Below are 15,000 nucleotides of genomic sequence, written 5' to 3'. Positions count from 1 at the left end.
GAAGGGGGCAAACAGTATTCAATTTCCTGTCCTTATAACCTGTGACAGTCTATAAACAGAGACTTCGTCCATGCAGAGTAGGTAAGTTATGCTAAATGCCCTTTAATCACACTCAATAAATTTACTGTTACATTTAATAAAGGAGACAAATGATGCAGTCACATTTTAAAGGTTATTATTATTCTTTGTATTTCTCAGTGATAATCAGGTTTCTTTGGCTCAAAATAATATATATTTTTTGTTATTATCTTATAGTTAAACAGAAAAACAGCATCATGTTATTGATGGGTTGATAACATGAACAAAAGGCAAACTAGAAGAATGTGGCAATGCATATGTTAGGAAAGTTGAATCAATCAATCTATCAATAAATAAAGTTATAATAAACCGTGATATTTACCCAAGAAGCTCCACTCACCCGAAAGTAGATTTCAGCGGGGAAGGGGGTCCTGCATCCAATCGTTATTGGAAATATTCAGAAATGTTGGTATTTGAGAAGAGGGGAAAACCGTATTACCCACAGAAAAACCTCTTGGAGTAGTGGTTATAGCACTCGCCTCCCACCAATGTGGCCTGGGTTCAATTCTGGACATGTGGCCATTTGTGGGTTAAGTGCATAGCAGCCTTCTACTAATAATTCGCTATTAATCCATTACTTAGCAAAAAAAAAAAGCAAAAACAAAAAGTGCTGGACAAATGCTCTCAGCTGGGAGCAATAACACAGACTCAAACAGAATCAATCTGTAATAGAACTAACACAAAGCTCAAACTGAAAGTTACTCTTGAGGCAGGCAAGGTTTCTGTGGGCCCTACCTTGCAACCTCTTGAAACTTCCGGCAGAGACAAAAAAGCAGGGATTGTTACCTAATTATAATGTTTAACCAAATCCAACAGACTTTATTTCTTTCAACCACTTAATGACATCTCCTAAGACTGTTCTTACAAACTAACTGAGGAAAGCTGATGCCCTAATTTAAAAAAATTGGTTTTAAGACTGACAACAGTACCTTTCACAAGGCGTGGCTCTATTCGCAGAATATGCTAAATTTGTTGACACTGATATGTTTTACATGTAGATCCCTTCAGAACCATATTTTGTTTTCTTTAAATTATTTTCTGTACAACAAGACTGAAACAATCAATCATTTGCTCAAAGATAATCACTGACTCAATCAGTGGTTCCTATACCGGTAATATTATCTATTTTTAAACCTTTTTGTGTGCATCATTTAAAATGCTGCCTACACACAATAATCCATCGTTTCACCAAAGTCACTTGGAGGATGAAGTGCTGTTGGCGTTTCCAAATCAAATAATGAAAGAGGAAAATGTTCATCTCTGAATGTTGACAAAGGATCATAGAGATGTGGGGGTGGAGTTCCTTTATGATTGTTGTTGTGCATAACGTCCACATTGCCATGCGATAAAATCTGTGAGTTGGGTGACACACTCAAGTCCAGCCAGTTAAGATTTTCTGTCCTTCCAGTAATAAAATTTGACGATGGAATAGGTATGGAATTCGAGGAGTGGCTTAGTAAGCCTGAATTCTCATCTGCATCGCATGAGTCAATTTTCATAGGAGACATTGGACAAAGATAGTGATCAATATCAGCCATTGCATTGTTATCCAACTGTGGTAGAAATTTGCTGCCAATGGCCACATCACGGCTCACATCTTCACAACTTTTAGATATCCTTCCTGGAGAATTGTGAATTTGAAGAGTGCGCTGACTAAGACATGGTCCAAAGTTAGGTGACTTGCTTCTTGTTTGAGTCAGATGGGCTCCTGGTGAGGAGTATGATGGTGACACTACTCCACCATAAAGTGTTGTTACACTGGTAGTCGGTTGTTGACTGCGAGGCTCTGCAAAACAAAATGACATTATTAAGAATGTATGCCCTTCTGAATTTAAATAGATAGATAGGTAGATAGATAGATAGTTTATTTAAAATTACATCACAGCCTGAGGGCTGAATTACAGTACTTTTTTTATGTCCAATGGTATAAGAAATATAATATATAATTAAAAAATATACAGTCAATAAAAGTGAAGACATAAATAATTCTAATAAAGCTATAATTACAAGATAAATATATTTACAATAGGTTATTAAAAAGCGTTTCTATCCTAGATTAAACAATCTAGGACTTGTGCGAAGACACACTGCATTGGCGGGTCATTGAAAATATAAAAATGTTATTAGTCCTGTTGGTGTTGACAGGAGGCAAAAAGAAAGGCCGATTGTTTCGTAGAATACATTTTGTGATTCTTTTGTGGCAGTACACTGTTTAGTTTATGATGATGATGATAGCTTATTTCAGATGATAGCTTATTTCATGTGGCGATTCATTTAATCCATTGATTCCTGGGAGTGAGACTACACAGACTCAGATTTTACTCTGTCTAACGCCAGACGATTTTACTCGTCAACTCAGGGCACCTAAGGTGTCTCAGGAGTGAACGCGTTAATGATTTTATCTATTACTGATATCTAAAATAATCGTTTCTTCTTGGATTCTGTAACTGAAACTGAACAGAATTTTACTCTCTAAATTCCAGGGTTCCATTTTGAACTTTGCATTGGTTGCACAGTCTCAAGACAGTTGGAACCACACCCAGCAAAAAAATATACTTAAAATTGACAATAATGGACTTCTTTGTCACAAAAGTTTCCAGCAGCCTTAGATGAAAAAAATAAACTTCTTTGACTGTGAGTGAGGCAAGCAGTTGTTGGATGTTAATACGTGTACTGTTTTTTTTCCCAACCAAATGTTGCTTTTGCCCTTTCCCTGCTAGAAATGACACTTTCAGATTTTACTCTGCCTAACACCTGGGCCGGGTTTGTTCGAATGCCAATTAACTTAATCCAGGATTAACCTAAACTTTTTTTTCCTGTTTTCAACTCTTTGGTGAAAGTTTCCTTTGTTTATTTTTGTTTTTGAAGATTCACTTCTTCTTATGCAAATGTTTGCCAAATATCAGCGTTGAACAGCATTTGGGAGTAGAGAAATAAACTAGTTGGTTAATTTTTAATCTGGGATTACCGTTAATCGGCTTTTAAACAACCGGACCCAGATGATTTCACTCATCAGTGGAGGCTGAAAGGGTAAAGCGTTTAACAATACGTCCCCTACAACCCTTCTCCTAGATTTTACTTTGCCAGACAGTCAATTTTATTCCTCATTAGAGGCCAGTTGAGGGATGAATGGTTTTAAAGGATGTTGACCCAAGACCGATGTCAACTTTAAAACAGCGAAGCAACATGCTCTTTATTAGTATCCTATTTTTCTGAAGGAAACTTAAGCAGAGGTGTTTCTCAGAAACAAACAGCAGCCAAGGCACTTACTTTTTAGACTTGCCTTGACAAAACTACCTTTGTTTGGCTAAATGTCTTTAATACTACAGAGAGTTTGCTTAAATGTTTGGGTAGAAACTACTACCAAATTAAAAAGGAAAGGCACTTCTGGTTTCCATCCATTGCTTGAAAAACACCTTTGCTTTAATCTCCCTAGTTCTTGATAAACACTAACCTCCAAGTATCTCAAGTATATCATCATGATTAAACGATGGAAAATTCTTTATCATGGCCTAAAGCGATCAAAAGAAAAGAGCATTTAATTATTTGAAATGGTATGAGTGCACCTCAAAAGTCTAAAGGCATTACAGTGGCTAATTCCAAAAAGAAAATTATTTTAGAAACAGAAATTTTAAAAATATATTCTTCCTTAAATGCTAAAATAATCATACATTATAACTTTTTTGGCCATCAAGACATGGCACTGATCAGTACTTGCGAAGATTTGGTGCAAACTGGTTAAAAGAGTGGAAGTTTTAATGTTCAGTCAGGTTTGAGAATGTCACACCAATAGACACCTTTCAGTTAATTCCCAATATTGAGGACAAAAGAATAAGATTGTTTTGCATTTGAAATGTTTGTTTCTCTCAGAGGACAGAGCAACCATTGTTTTGTCCTCCAGATCGGCAATTACTGAAATGGGTCTAAACTAATATTAGTTATGCATTTCCCAAAAGAAAAATAATATTTTGTACTGGTTTAGAATGCAACAGACACTTAACAAGCTCAGAGACAATCATTTTTATAAGGGGTCCAATTAAAAAGTATTTTGCAAGTGCAGCTAAAATATCAGTATGTGAAATGTCAACCAGTACAAAAATCCAAATTAAACATTGCTAGAAATTTCAAATCATTAAGTCCTGAAATTCAAAACAGTGAAAGCATTCGTTTGTTTGCCAAAGACTTAAAAAACCCATCCTTTCTTTGTCATATATACTCTTTGTTGAGCTACATACTTCTTCTTTCCTCTTCTTTTCTTTTTCGTTTGTTTTTTAAAATAATACATTCTATATTTTATGCTGTCCCGTTAATTTGTGTGATGTACCCAATGTTGTCAGGAAGCCTATAGCTCATAAGCCCCCGGCTTCTATATAGGCTTCCTTGTCATTACCGCCTTAAACATATTTTAGTCTATCATCTTTAATTAAGTTATTATTAATTTCTCAAGTGGATTGTTTTTTTTTTTAATTTCTTTTCTTTTATGTGGCTAATGGCAAATAAAAATAAATGAATGAATAAAATAATGAAGGAATGAATGGATGAATTAGGACACCAGGAAACTACCAGCTTAAATTTAATCAGAAATGTAAGCATGCAAGTGAGGAATGGATGGACAAACCTTCTGTAGTTCTTGACTTAATTCCTTGTCCTGAATGACAGAATCCAGTGGCAAGTCCAAGTCATTATGTTTGGGACTGACATCCTTTGTAAAAGAGCAACCACTAACCATCTGATCCTCCAACCCAACATTCCGATGTTGTTGATGTTGCTTGGCAGCCATGTGAGCCTCGTAGCTTGGTGGGGGAGTAACGTAGGGAGCTGACGGAGAAGACATACTCCGCTTATGAGTTGAAACAGGGAACTGCGGCTCAGACAATGACCTTGGCTTTGTCTGCGGAACCACAATGAAGTAATCATCAGGCGCTTCAGACGGGGACCTTTCAGAGTAAGACCTCTGCATAAGATGAATATCTGCCTTGGAATTCCCTTGACAAAGATTAGTGCTTGGTATTGCCTCCATGCTGCGAGAGAGATGGTCTACTTGTAATGGAGACAAATTTGACAAGTCTGAGTGTTGTGAGCCAGGTGACGGATACGACTCACTCCCTCCATCAAACAGTGGGTGTTGCTGATCCCATGACAGAATTTGACTTTCGACACTTCCTGGGTTAGAGTCTATACTGTCCAAAGAATTTGCTTTTTCAGGATGATCTATATGTGGCTGCACCTGTTGGTGTTGAAAACTAACATTTCCAGGTGTCATCTGCATGCAATGGCTTTGGCGTTGGATGCCATGTGGTTTTGGCTTCTCATCATTAACTTGACTTTGCTCAACAGATCTGCCTTGTAATGAACAGCTTTTGTCCATCAGTGTCTCAGTTTTTACCGTCCCAGTTTTACCGACAGTTGGTATATCCTGGGGCTTCGGCTGTATATTCTGCTGTTGCTGGATATTTAATTGCTGTAACTGAAGTTGCAAATTCAGATACTGCAGCTGCTGCAGTTGCTGTTGTACCTCAGGGGGAACATCGAGCTGTTGTAGACTTTGATTATTTGCCAAGATCTGCATCTGCAACTGCTGCACAGTGTTCAAGTTTGGATTCTGCAATGGTGCGGAATTTGACCTCTGCAGTGGTTGCAGTAAATGTTTTGGAAGACCTAGTTGTGGTTGTGAAATACTTTGGGCAGCAGTTGTTATCTGTCCCTGTGATGAGACCACTACAGGAGATGAAGTACTGCTGCTGTTGGACTCTGGTGAGGAAAGAGCTCCACATTCTTTTAGTCTCTTTATTAAATCAGTCTTTGAACCAAACACAGGAAGACCACGCTCTTTTAGAGCTCTTCTCATGTCAACAACTCGCATATCCTCAATTTTAATGTTTTTGTCAGAATCGGAATCCTTGTTATTTGTTTTGGCACAATTTGCCCCAAGTTTCACATTCTCTGGAATGGATGGAAGCATGCAGTGCTGTGGATAATTCTGGAACAGCACTTGCAACTGAAGATAAAGCTGTTGTTGCTGCAAAAGCAATCCATAAGGTGAATCTGATGGCAATTCAGACTTCTGCACATCACCGTTGGGTGGCCTGTACTCGTGATACTTGTACTTTTTAACCTTGGACTTAGCTGTTTTCTTGCGAGGCCTCGTCTCCTTCTTAATTCCTGCTGATGAAACTGGCAATTGTGATGGAAGAGGCTGCTGCAGGCCATTTTGTTGTTGTAAAAACAACTGATGCTGTTGCTGCTGCTGTTCCTGTTGTTCTAGTGAATGCTTACGTGTCTGAGCCTGCAAGGATGCCAGAGCCTGCACAGATGATGAAATGCATGTTGAGCCTGGAGAAGATGCAACACTTGGAGGTGATGCAACTATGCTTGGTTCAGGGGAGGGTTCTGGTGAGTCAGTGCTTTCTGGCGACAATGTTTCCTCATAAATTGCAGTGGTATCTGTAAATGGCACAGCCCCCTCCTGCACGGCATGGCTCATTTCTGTACCAGCTTCCAAAATATTTTGCTTAACAAGCTCAAGAGGGCCCGGTCGAAAGGATAATTTGTCATTGAGGTTGTCTTCCAGTTTCTTCCTCTTCAATCTCATCTGCTTGTCAATCAGTGATGGATCCACAGCACCAGGGGTTTCTATTCAAATAACAATACTAAATTTACATCCATTTTGTATAAGGCATTAAGTGGCCCATAAATTGTCATGTCCAAAGGGTTCCACAAAATTCTGATAAGTCGTACAAAGTTCTTGAACTTAATTTGAATTTGGGTTGACTCGCATAAAAAAAATCTGCATTTTACTTAGAAGTTTTACTATGGTAACATATGCATTGTAGTAGGTTGACATGATATAGAAAAAATGTGGCAATGGAAGCAATGGGGTAAAAATCCTTACGTCTGTTAAGAAGATATTCAAACTTTGGCACAAAAAAAGGCACAGTTATACTGAATTCTAAATTGATGCAGACCACAAACTCTTCATCAACTTAATTCATGTTGTTGGGTTTGGTTCCCACAAAAATATTGGTGTTTGAACTGGACTGAGGCATTGTCACTACCCACCTGACAAAATGTTGACAAGTGTTTGAGGAAAGGAAGCTGTGATTTTTGCTCCAAAGAAGCATTTTTAACTGTGTTTAACCAAAGGCATCTATGCCTTACAATAATAATTAAAATAATTATTATATTAAATAAGTTGCATCAACTAAAGACATTAATAAAATCGGAAGATTGGAAACCAAAGAGACAATTTAAGTAAGTAAATAATATCAAAAACTGAATCATGAACATATTACACTGGAGATACAAATCCTCGTTGCTGAGTAAAATTACATATTTCTCATAACAGCAGCCGCATATTAAAACTTCCTTGTAATTGCACAGCATAGCTAAAGAATAAAGAATCTGCATATACATGTACCTAAGAGAGGTCAACCATGTTAAGTACAATCCCTGGAAATAAGTTATAAACACCTCGGACTTCCTTCGCATTAAAAATTGTGCGAAGATGTTCATTTTCAAACGGACAGGGGCGTATTTAAAATATTTGGTGGAAAATATTTTGCTTTCAAAATCTTTTCAACTTGTGCTTTTCATATAAAGATTTAAAAAAACCACTGCGTGAAATGGATACGGTTTCGATGGCCAATATTATCGGTAAGATTATATCACGTCAAAGGAAAATAATTTTAACAGTGTGCTTAAATTCGATTTTCCCTGGCGGCCTACAGAGAACAGATGCAAGTATCAAGAACAAGGGTTTTGTTTTCTGATAGACCGCGAGTCTTGAGCTAAATCATAGAGCTAATTTGCAAACGACATGTTCAAGAGTTCCATGAAACGTAAAACCGAGAGACGAAGTTTAATTCTTAACTTTTACAAAACATCACTTCATCGGCAAAGTTCAGATCAGAAAAAGTTTTGATTGTTACATATCCTGTTGCATGACTACGCATTAGTCACTTGGCGAAAAACAAATTTCTATGGAAAGTTCGCTGGAGGTGTCAATACTATCGAACTGTTATTATGCGGTACCAAGAGTGAGAAATTTTGCAATTTAATTCGAAAATAGCCATATCAAAGAAAAAAGCGAAAATGCTAACTGGCCTCAAGCTATCAGAGAGGAAGATAGCGGGAACAGCCATTATCGGAATGTTGCATCACGTCACTTCACTCACCTCAGCCAGCTGAGAGGGGCTTTGACATTTCGGACAATAAAATATAGAGCTACACTTTACCTTTCAAAATATGCCTTTGCACAAGTTGACCGCGGGTTGGTCTTCCCCTTATTTTCTTTTGTAGAAGATCACCAGTCTATAAACCATAATAAAAGACGATTGACAAATGTTATCGTTGTGTACTTTATTTATTTACCTCTTCTTTGTATAGTGAATGCAATTTCAAGAAGCAACACACAGGGCGTTTGGACAAAAAAAATCTTCAATACCTTCGCTCTTTCAAGCTTCGTCCTCTGGGAAATAATTGACGGAGCAGCACTGACCGCTAAGAAAACGACAAATACAACAGAAATATTAAAACAGCGAAGACACACTTTAAATAGGTGGCTAGTGACGGCGTACAAACCTGGCATGATTCCTCTGCTCACCAGTTCTTCCCTAGGTCCTCTTTGCGACAGCTTTCTCTCCAGAGCTAAAACGCAAATGAAACACATTTAGTGTTAACAAAAATGACTCGAAGATAACCCTTACAGGAAAAAGCCTCTGGAAATTTGATAACCCCCTTTCTAGCGCACAGACAAAGAGAAAGGTCGCCGAAAAACCAAAATAATATTCGTGGTTGAAACGCTGTATCTCACCGTCTCTGTTGCTCACGAGTTGCTCGTGGCTCATAGACGGTTGCGATTGCGACACTGCCATTCCTTGCACTACTTCAGGCCTTTGGAAATTCCAAGCCATGTCAAATAAGTAGTGCTTTGTTTGAAACTCGAATTACTTTCGAGTGTCTGCGATTTCTTGTGTTTCCTCATACGAAACTCTCTCGTGAACTTTTCGAAAGGGGCAAGGCATGAGACAGAGAACCCGGATGAACGTGACGTCAGACACAAAATTAGAGTGGTCAATTTCAAAATGCCCAAATCAAGTCGATCAAAGGCACATTTGACCTCAACACGACGATACTTCCTATGCAAAAAAAATACGACAAACTACCGCAGTTTTGGTCCGGACCAGAAGTTCCAAAATTATTGGTTCACAACCAAGTCTTGTATCTTTAAGGTCATTCTTGTATGTTTAAATGGTCAGTGCCCCGATTGGTCAATTTCATTTGGAGCGTGACACATAACTGCGCGTGGAATTTTTTCGATACTCTTTCGAATGTGCCAATGATTTCAAGAAACTGATCTTCAATTGGGAAATTTTTACAAAAACACGACAAATTTACCGTTTCCTACATCGCAAATCACTCTTGTAGTCATTAGATGTTGCAGGAAATGCATAATTTCCTTCCAAGTTTTCTTGTTTGTCGGTGTCTCGGATATGTCTTCTTCCAATGGAAGTCCGTCTCTATCAGAGAATGAATCAGAGATAAGCAAATTTTTCTTCATTCCCAAAAATCTCTGATTTTTATGCAGGAGGGGTAAATCTATATTTGGTCATAACTGAAAGAGTTTACTTGTCTCGCAGGTCACGCCTCGAAATGTTAGCGGAGCTTCAGTTCTCCATTGTTTGACATGTGATTTCCGAAGGCTTTCAACCCGATTCAACGTAATTTTTAATACCCTTATTTTATTTACATAACAACGCGCGAAAATATCTAAATCCATTGGTGAATTAAAAAGTGGTATCATAAATGCTTCTGTGATATGTATTTTTTTCGACACAAATATAAACATTTAAGTTAATGGAAATATATACAAGCGATTTTAGAGAGGATGTGTGGAAAAATAACACATTTTTTTCTCCGCTGCCCCACCTTTATATCCATTGTCAACTGCCATTGAAAAGTTGGGGATCCTTGAAGCCTTGGAATCATAGGGAAACCAAATTTAATAGATGGAATCCTCTCGAGGTATGCATGAAAGGAGATTGTTGCGAGTCGATGCCATCAGGTCACAGACAATTTCAGTTTCAATGAAAACAACGTCATCCAGTCAATTTTCCAGCCAGTAATTCGATACCTCTACCAAAACAACGTAGACGTCACACCATGCATATCCTTTTTTTTCGCCATTGGTCTCGTCAATTATATGTTTGGATAATTAAAACACTTTTCTCGAGTGCACAGTATTTTGTGAGTAAAAATTACTAAATTATTTTGCATCTAAAGAAGCTGGCATTTTATACTGTAAGTTATTTTTACACCGAGAGCTAATTTCCGTCCAAAATCCGATTACATTTCGTTTATTTCGGTCACCTAGGTGAAACGAGTTCTTTATTCTGACGTCTAAAGAGCTAAAGCTTAATATGCACAACAGATGTGCTAGCGCACTAGCGTACTACCAAAAATCAAAGAAAGTTTTTTTGATTTTTTCTCAAATTCTTTCGGCGGTCGCAAATTCTATTCGGTCGGGCATTTTAAGTGTAGGACCAGAAGATTTAAGAGGAGTTTTTTTCCGACAATGGCCCAACATAATAGACCAATACATTTAAATCGTTATTTCTTAGTCCTTGACATTCCCTCAAACAATCTCAATTTTGTTAATACATTTTAGAGAGCTTCTGATAGCTTTTCATGACAGTATTTTTAAAATACATTGTCTGTTACCTTACAATACAATACATACTTAATTGATAAGTATTTTAAGACTTAGACTGATATATGCTTACTTTAGTACGATCGACGACGCTCCAGCGCATTGAAAAGTCTGAAAACGAGCATTTGAAATTGTTGACAAAAATGACAGTTGTTATTCGCCGACCACTTTAAAGCGGTAGCCTATTTACCCGAATCTGTCTCACTTTATGGCAAATGGAATAACAACTCTTGTTTTTAGATATTTTCAACAGGATCGAACGTGATATTTTACCCATTATTAAAATAATAAAAGGAAGTATGCGGCGAAGCCAAACCCTTTTCTGACGGGAACTTGTCGGGACTTTCATCATAAGAAATTTATTCGGGGTTAACTTTTTTGATACTGATAATGTCGGACTTAACAGTGGGAGATGGGTTGAACTAAGGGATTGGTCACACGTGACCGGATCAAATTGGTCAGATTCAATCACATGACGGACCATTGGTTCACACGTAAGCCTGAGTTTAGGTTATGTATCGGGCTATCATGCCTCTATACGTACTTAACTTAAAATACCTTAAAATAAACACCCCATAATGTAGAATTATGACCAAAGAGCAAAAATAATTCTATATTAACTTACAATCAGTGGATGATAGAGTAACAAACTGTTAAAATAAGATATATTATTCTTCGAGGAAATCGAAATTGCTTCGCCAAAAGGAACCGGTTTGGCTATGATTTATATTCTAGAGACTACACCCTACAAATTAAACTAGATCAAACCGTGAGACTAAAAGGATTCTAGCATCGTATTAGCCATTAATTACACTGACAACTGAGTTGACCATTTACAACAAGCGAGTGGTCTGATTGTTTGAAGTGAAACCGTCAATATATATATATATATATTTTGTAAACTAAGTACCAATATTACAAACTACAATACCGGTACATACAACGGATACAAACTTTATTTAGCTCGGATTTCAGAGTAGCCTTGAGACTAATATCTCCGAGCAAATGACACTCAGAAAAACGCCCTTCCAATAACAACTTTAAGAATCTCAACTGTCCGGAGGCAAACTAGTGAGCTATTTTACAAGTGCAACCGAGAAGTTGAACCAGGTTAAATTTCAACAAGAGAAAATGAGGGGACAGAGAGGGAGGCTCCCGGTCCAGCCCTTGGGATATGTCAAGTCCACGAAAGTTATTTTTAGACGAGCGGAAGTCCTTTTACTAGCGGAAGTCTGTCTTCCGAGGCGTCTGCATGCAGGCCAACCTCGATCTGATGTTTGAATGGATATGAATCTTCGTCACCCTTTCACGTACGCCGCCATTTTCTCTTTTTACTAAGAACCTGAGAGCGAGGCAAGACTGTTTGCGGACGTCTCGGAAGACAGACTTCCGCTCGTCTGAAAATAACTTTCGTGGACATGACATATCCTGGCTAACACCCTGAGCCTCCCTCTCTGTCCCCTCATTTTCTCTTGATTTCAACTATTATGAACTAGTGGTCAGAGCGGGTCTTGCATCCGAGATCTCCAGGCCTCAAGGCAAGCTCCATGAGCCTCACTTCCTTCCGGTGCGATATTACTTTATAATACCACTGGATCATACCACTCAATATTGTTTGCTATTTCCCTAAATGCAGGCTTAAAATATTGGGGTATTTACTAGTATCACTCAAGCTATCCCGATCAGGAACCAAGTCAGGTTGCGGGATTCGGGGTTAGTACGATAGTGGGTTCAGTTTCAGCTTCACGTGTATTTTAGTCTTGAGTCCTTTGGAGTACAAGTACTTCAAGAACTCGTGCTGTAAGCAAATATTGTTCTGTTAAAAAAAGTATAAGCGGTTTAGAAGTGACGCTAGAACAGACAATATCTTACACAATCACGGCTACTCTCTGCGTCATCACATCGCGGAAAATCAGGATAATCTCTATAAACACCAGCCTACTTATAACGTACAAAGAACGGCTTGCGTACAGGCCTACCGTATCGCGTAAGAAGATTGATTCGTCGCATTTGTTTCGCGAAACCGAGTCAACGCGCCTTTTTTCCAATAATACTACAGGACGGCTCATTTACGAAAACACTTGAAATATTTGCTCAATCTTGATATGATACATTCGCGAATGTACTGAAAGTGATGTTACATGTGAACCTCATTGAAGCAAAACCATGCTGAGAGATCAACTTTTAATTTCGATGTTGACTGGGTGATAATCGGAAAAAAATCCGAGGGTTGCTTTCCGGCAGTAATCGAACCTATGATCTTCGAGTCTGATTATTCGTTCGGAATACGGGAAGCTCTACCACTGAACTATATAGCTCAGTGGTAAAACTTCCGAATTAGTAATGGGAAGGTCGTTGGGTGTACTCCTGAAAACTCTGGGATTTTTTCCGAGTGTCCCTGAGTCAACAACGAAATATGAAATCCAAAGCCGAAAAAGGACCTGAAAAATTCAGGTGGCTTTAGCGGGATTCTAACCCTTAACCTCTACGAAGCCAGTTTGTGCAATGTTCTATTAATTGAGCTATGAAGCCTCTCAGTTTAATAGGAGCAGGTCACTTTTTTGGGCTCATGTGTTCCCGTGAAAGGATTGATGAATGAATGAATGTGGCTGAGGATGCACATCTTTTTTTGCCTAAGTAAAGAGACAGTTATGGATCAAATTTCTCCCTAGAGAAATAACAAGACGTCTGAAATCTGGCTTAAAATCTCTGACGCGGTTACCACCACCATCAGCGCGTCTCAAAACCCACTCAATGTGGAGGCGGTTAATTTGCACTACATTTGCAGTCGATTTGGCTCGCGAAGTCAATGGCGGGTTTGAGTCGCAAATGTATTCTCTGCCCTATAGCAGAAAAAAAAAAAAGGATTATTCAGTTGTGATTGTGTGTTATATACTTATGAGAAATATCACTTACAGATTAAGACAACCTTGAGGGAGTGTTTTTGTTTATCTTACCGGGCGCGAGGTGTCTGTGTGTGTGTTGGGGCAAGGGGGGTGGGGGTGGTGGTGGTGATAACGGGGGTCAATTATAAAGGTACCTTCCCTTCTCTCCCCCTCCAGAATCAAAATGCTTAAGCTTTGAATATTCATGCCAGATAGATCATAACTAATGCTCTTTACAATGCCATAGTCCGAGTCAATTTCGTCTAACATCAACGAAAAACAACTTTCAGAGGAAGGCAAACTGACAGGAATAATGTTTATCTTTGCTTTAATTATCTATTTTCGCTGCACGGAGCGAGCGCTGCGAGCGGGCCGCAACATATTCTGGATTCATGATAAGGTCCTGGTGGGACGAATTCTCGAATTCACCACTTTTTCTCAGAATGCATCATACTTAGCCAGAATGCACTGCGCCATTCACCAGTTTTTACCAGAATGCATTGCATTTTAGCAGAACGCCGTCAAACGCCCTGGAGATGAGCTCTTGGAAACAACACAGTGAAAGAGTGAAAACTCACAAGAATTCCAGATCTAGATTAAGTTCCTCACATATAAATCTCATTGCACAAAGTTCTGCCACTAATATTTCAGTGTTCAGAAACATACTGTCCACTTCCATACTTCGAAGTGAAGTTATTAGTCTCGCCCCACGGGGCTTTTCACGACTGATTTACAATGCTTCAGTTGTGGGGGACTTTAGCCAGACTGCTTGTTACGCAGTTTGCAAGTTATTTTAGGAAGTGAAAGATACCCCTGACTAGATTAGGTCAGATCACAACACCGAATGTCCCATACTATTTGGTTTCCAACAAGGGCTACAGTCCTTATCCGAGAAGACTTGAAAGTCTAACCATTTGCGGGTGTAGTTACAACTGGCCGCACTTTCTCCTCAGTTATTTAAAGACCCCGAGTGTTCGAACTCACGACCTCCCGCATAGCAGCCCGATGCTCAACCAACTGAGCTACCGGTGCGCAGTCAACCATTTCCACAAACTGCATTTATAAACTGGCCACCCATTAAACTTCCGAACATCGCAGGGAAGAATGACCTCATCTCCAGTGTATTCAATCTTATTGCTTTAGTTTACAGTTCGACTGCCACAGGGAAAAATACCTTATGCCTTAACTCATTTCTATGTACCGATGCTTTGTTTACCAATGCTATACTCTTTTTTTTTCATAAGAATGCATTTGATAAGAAAATCGATACTTAAATTTGCGAAATTTTAATAATAAACCCGAGGCTGAAATAACGATATAATTTTGTGT

At 38.6% G+C, this 15,000-nt stretch overlaps 1 protein-coding gene across 3 annotated transcripts; it reads right to left on the bottom strand.

The window, feature by feature from the left end:
* Window positions 1-868: 868 nt before the first annotated feature.
* Window positions 869-10,174, bottom strand: LOC138059431 (myocardin-like). Of its 3 annotated transcripts, XM_068905029.1 has the most exons (8): window positions 10,006-10,174; window positions 9,475-9,596; window positions 8,659-8,724; window positions 8,522-8,577; window positions 8,313-8,388; window positions 4,697-6,711; window positions 3,533-3,590; window positions 869-1,864 (listed from the first exon to the last, which is right to left on the bottom strand). In XM_068905029.1, exons 2-8 carry the CDS (start codon window positions 9,527-9,529, stop codon window positions 1,242-1,244), a joined length of 2,949 nt encoding a protein of 982 aa, XP_068761130.1. In that variant the 5' UTR covers window positions 9,530-9,596; window positions 10,006-10,174; the 3' UTR covers window positions 869-1,241. The 3 variants fall into 3 exon arrangements, with proteins under 3 accessions (XP_068761130.1, XP_068761131.1, XP_068761129.1); XM_068905030.1 differs by lacking the exon at window positions 9,475-9,596 and having other exon boundaries at window positions 10,006-10,142; XM_068905028.1 differs by lacking the exons at window positions 9,475-9,596; window positions 10,006-10,174 and adding an exon at window positions 8,891-9,250.
* Window positions 10,175-15,000: the final 4,826 nt, after the last annotated feature.

Source organism: Montipora capricornis, chromosome 8 (assembly GCF_036669925.1).
Source record: "Montipora capricornis isolate CH-2021 chromosome 8, ASM3666992v2, whole genome shotgun sequence".
In the NCBI taxonomy this organism is placed as follows: Eukaryota; Metazoa; Cnidaria; class Anthozoa; order Scleractinia; family Acroporidae; genus Montipora; species Montipora capricornis.
Note: the sequence above shows the minus strand (reverse complement) of the source record. Positions and strands in the feature narration are given on the sequence as shown.

What these genes read in the sequence shown, in the direction of transcription:
- LOC138059431 (XM_068905028.1), bottom strand. Translation starts at nt 8,990, where the DNA reads ATGGCTTGGAATTTCCAAAGGCCTGAAGTAGTGCAAGGAATGGCAGTG. An exon ending in ACTCGTGAGCAACAGAGACG is followed by an intron (nt 8,725 to 8,890) that starts GTGAGATACAGC and finishes TTTGCGTTTTAG; the next exon opens with CTCTGGAGAGAAAGCTGTCG. An exon ending in TATACTTGAGATACTTGGAG is followed by an intron (nt 1,865 to 3,532) that starts GTTAGTGTTTAT and finishes TTTGTTTTGCAG; the next exon opens with AGCCTCGCAGTCAACAACCG.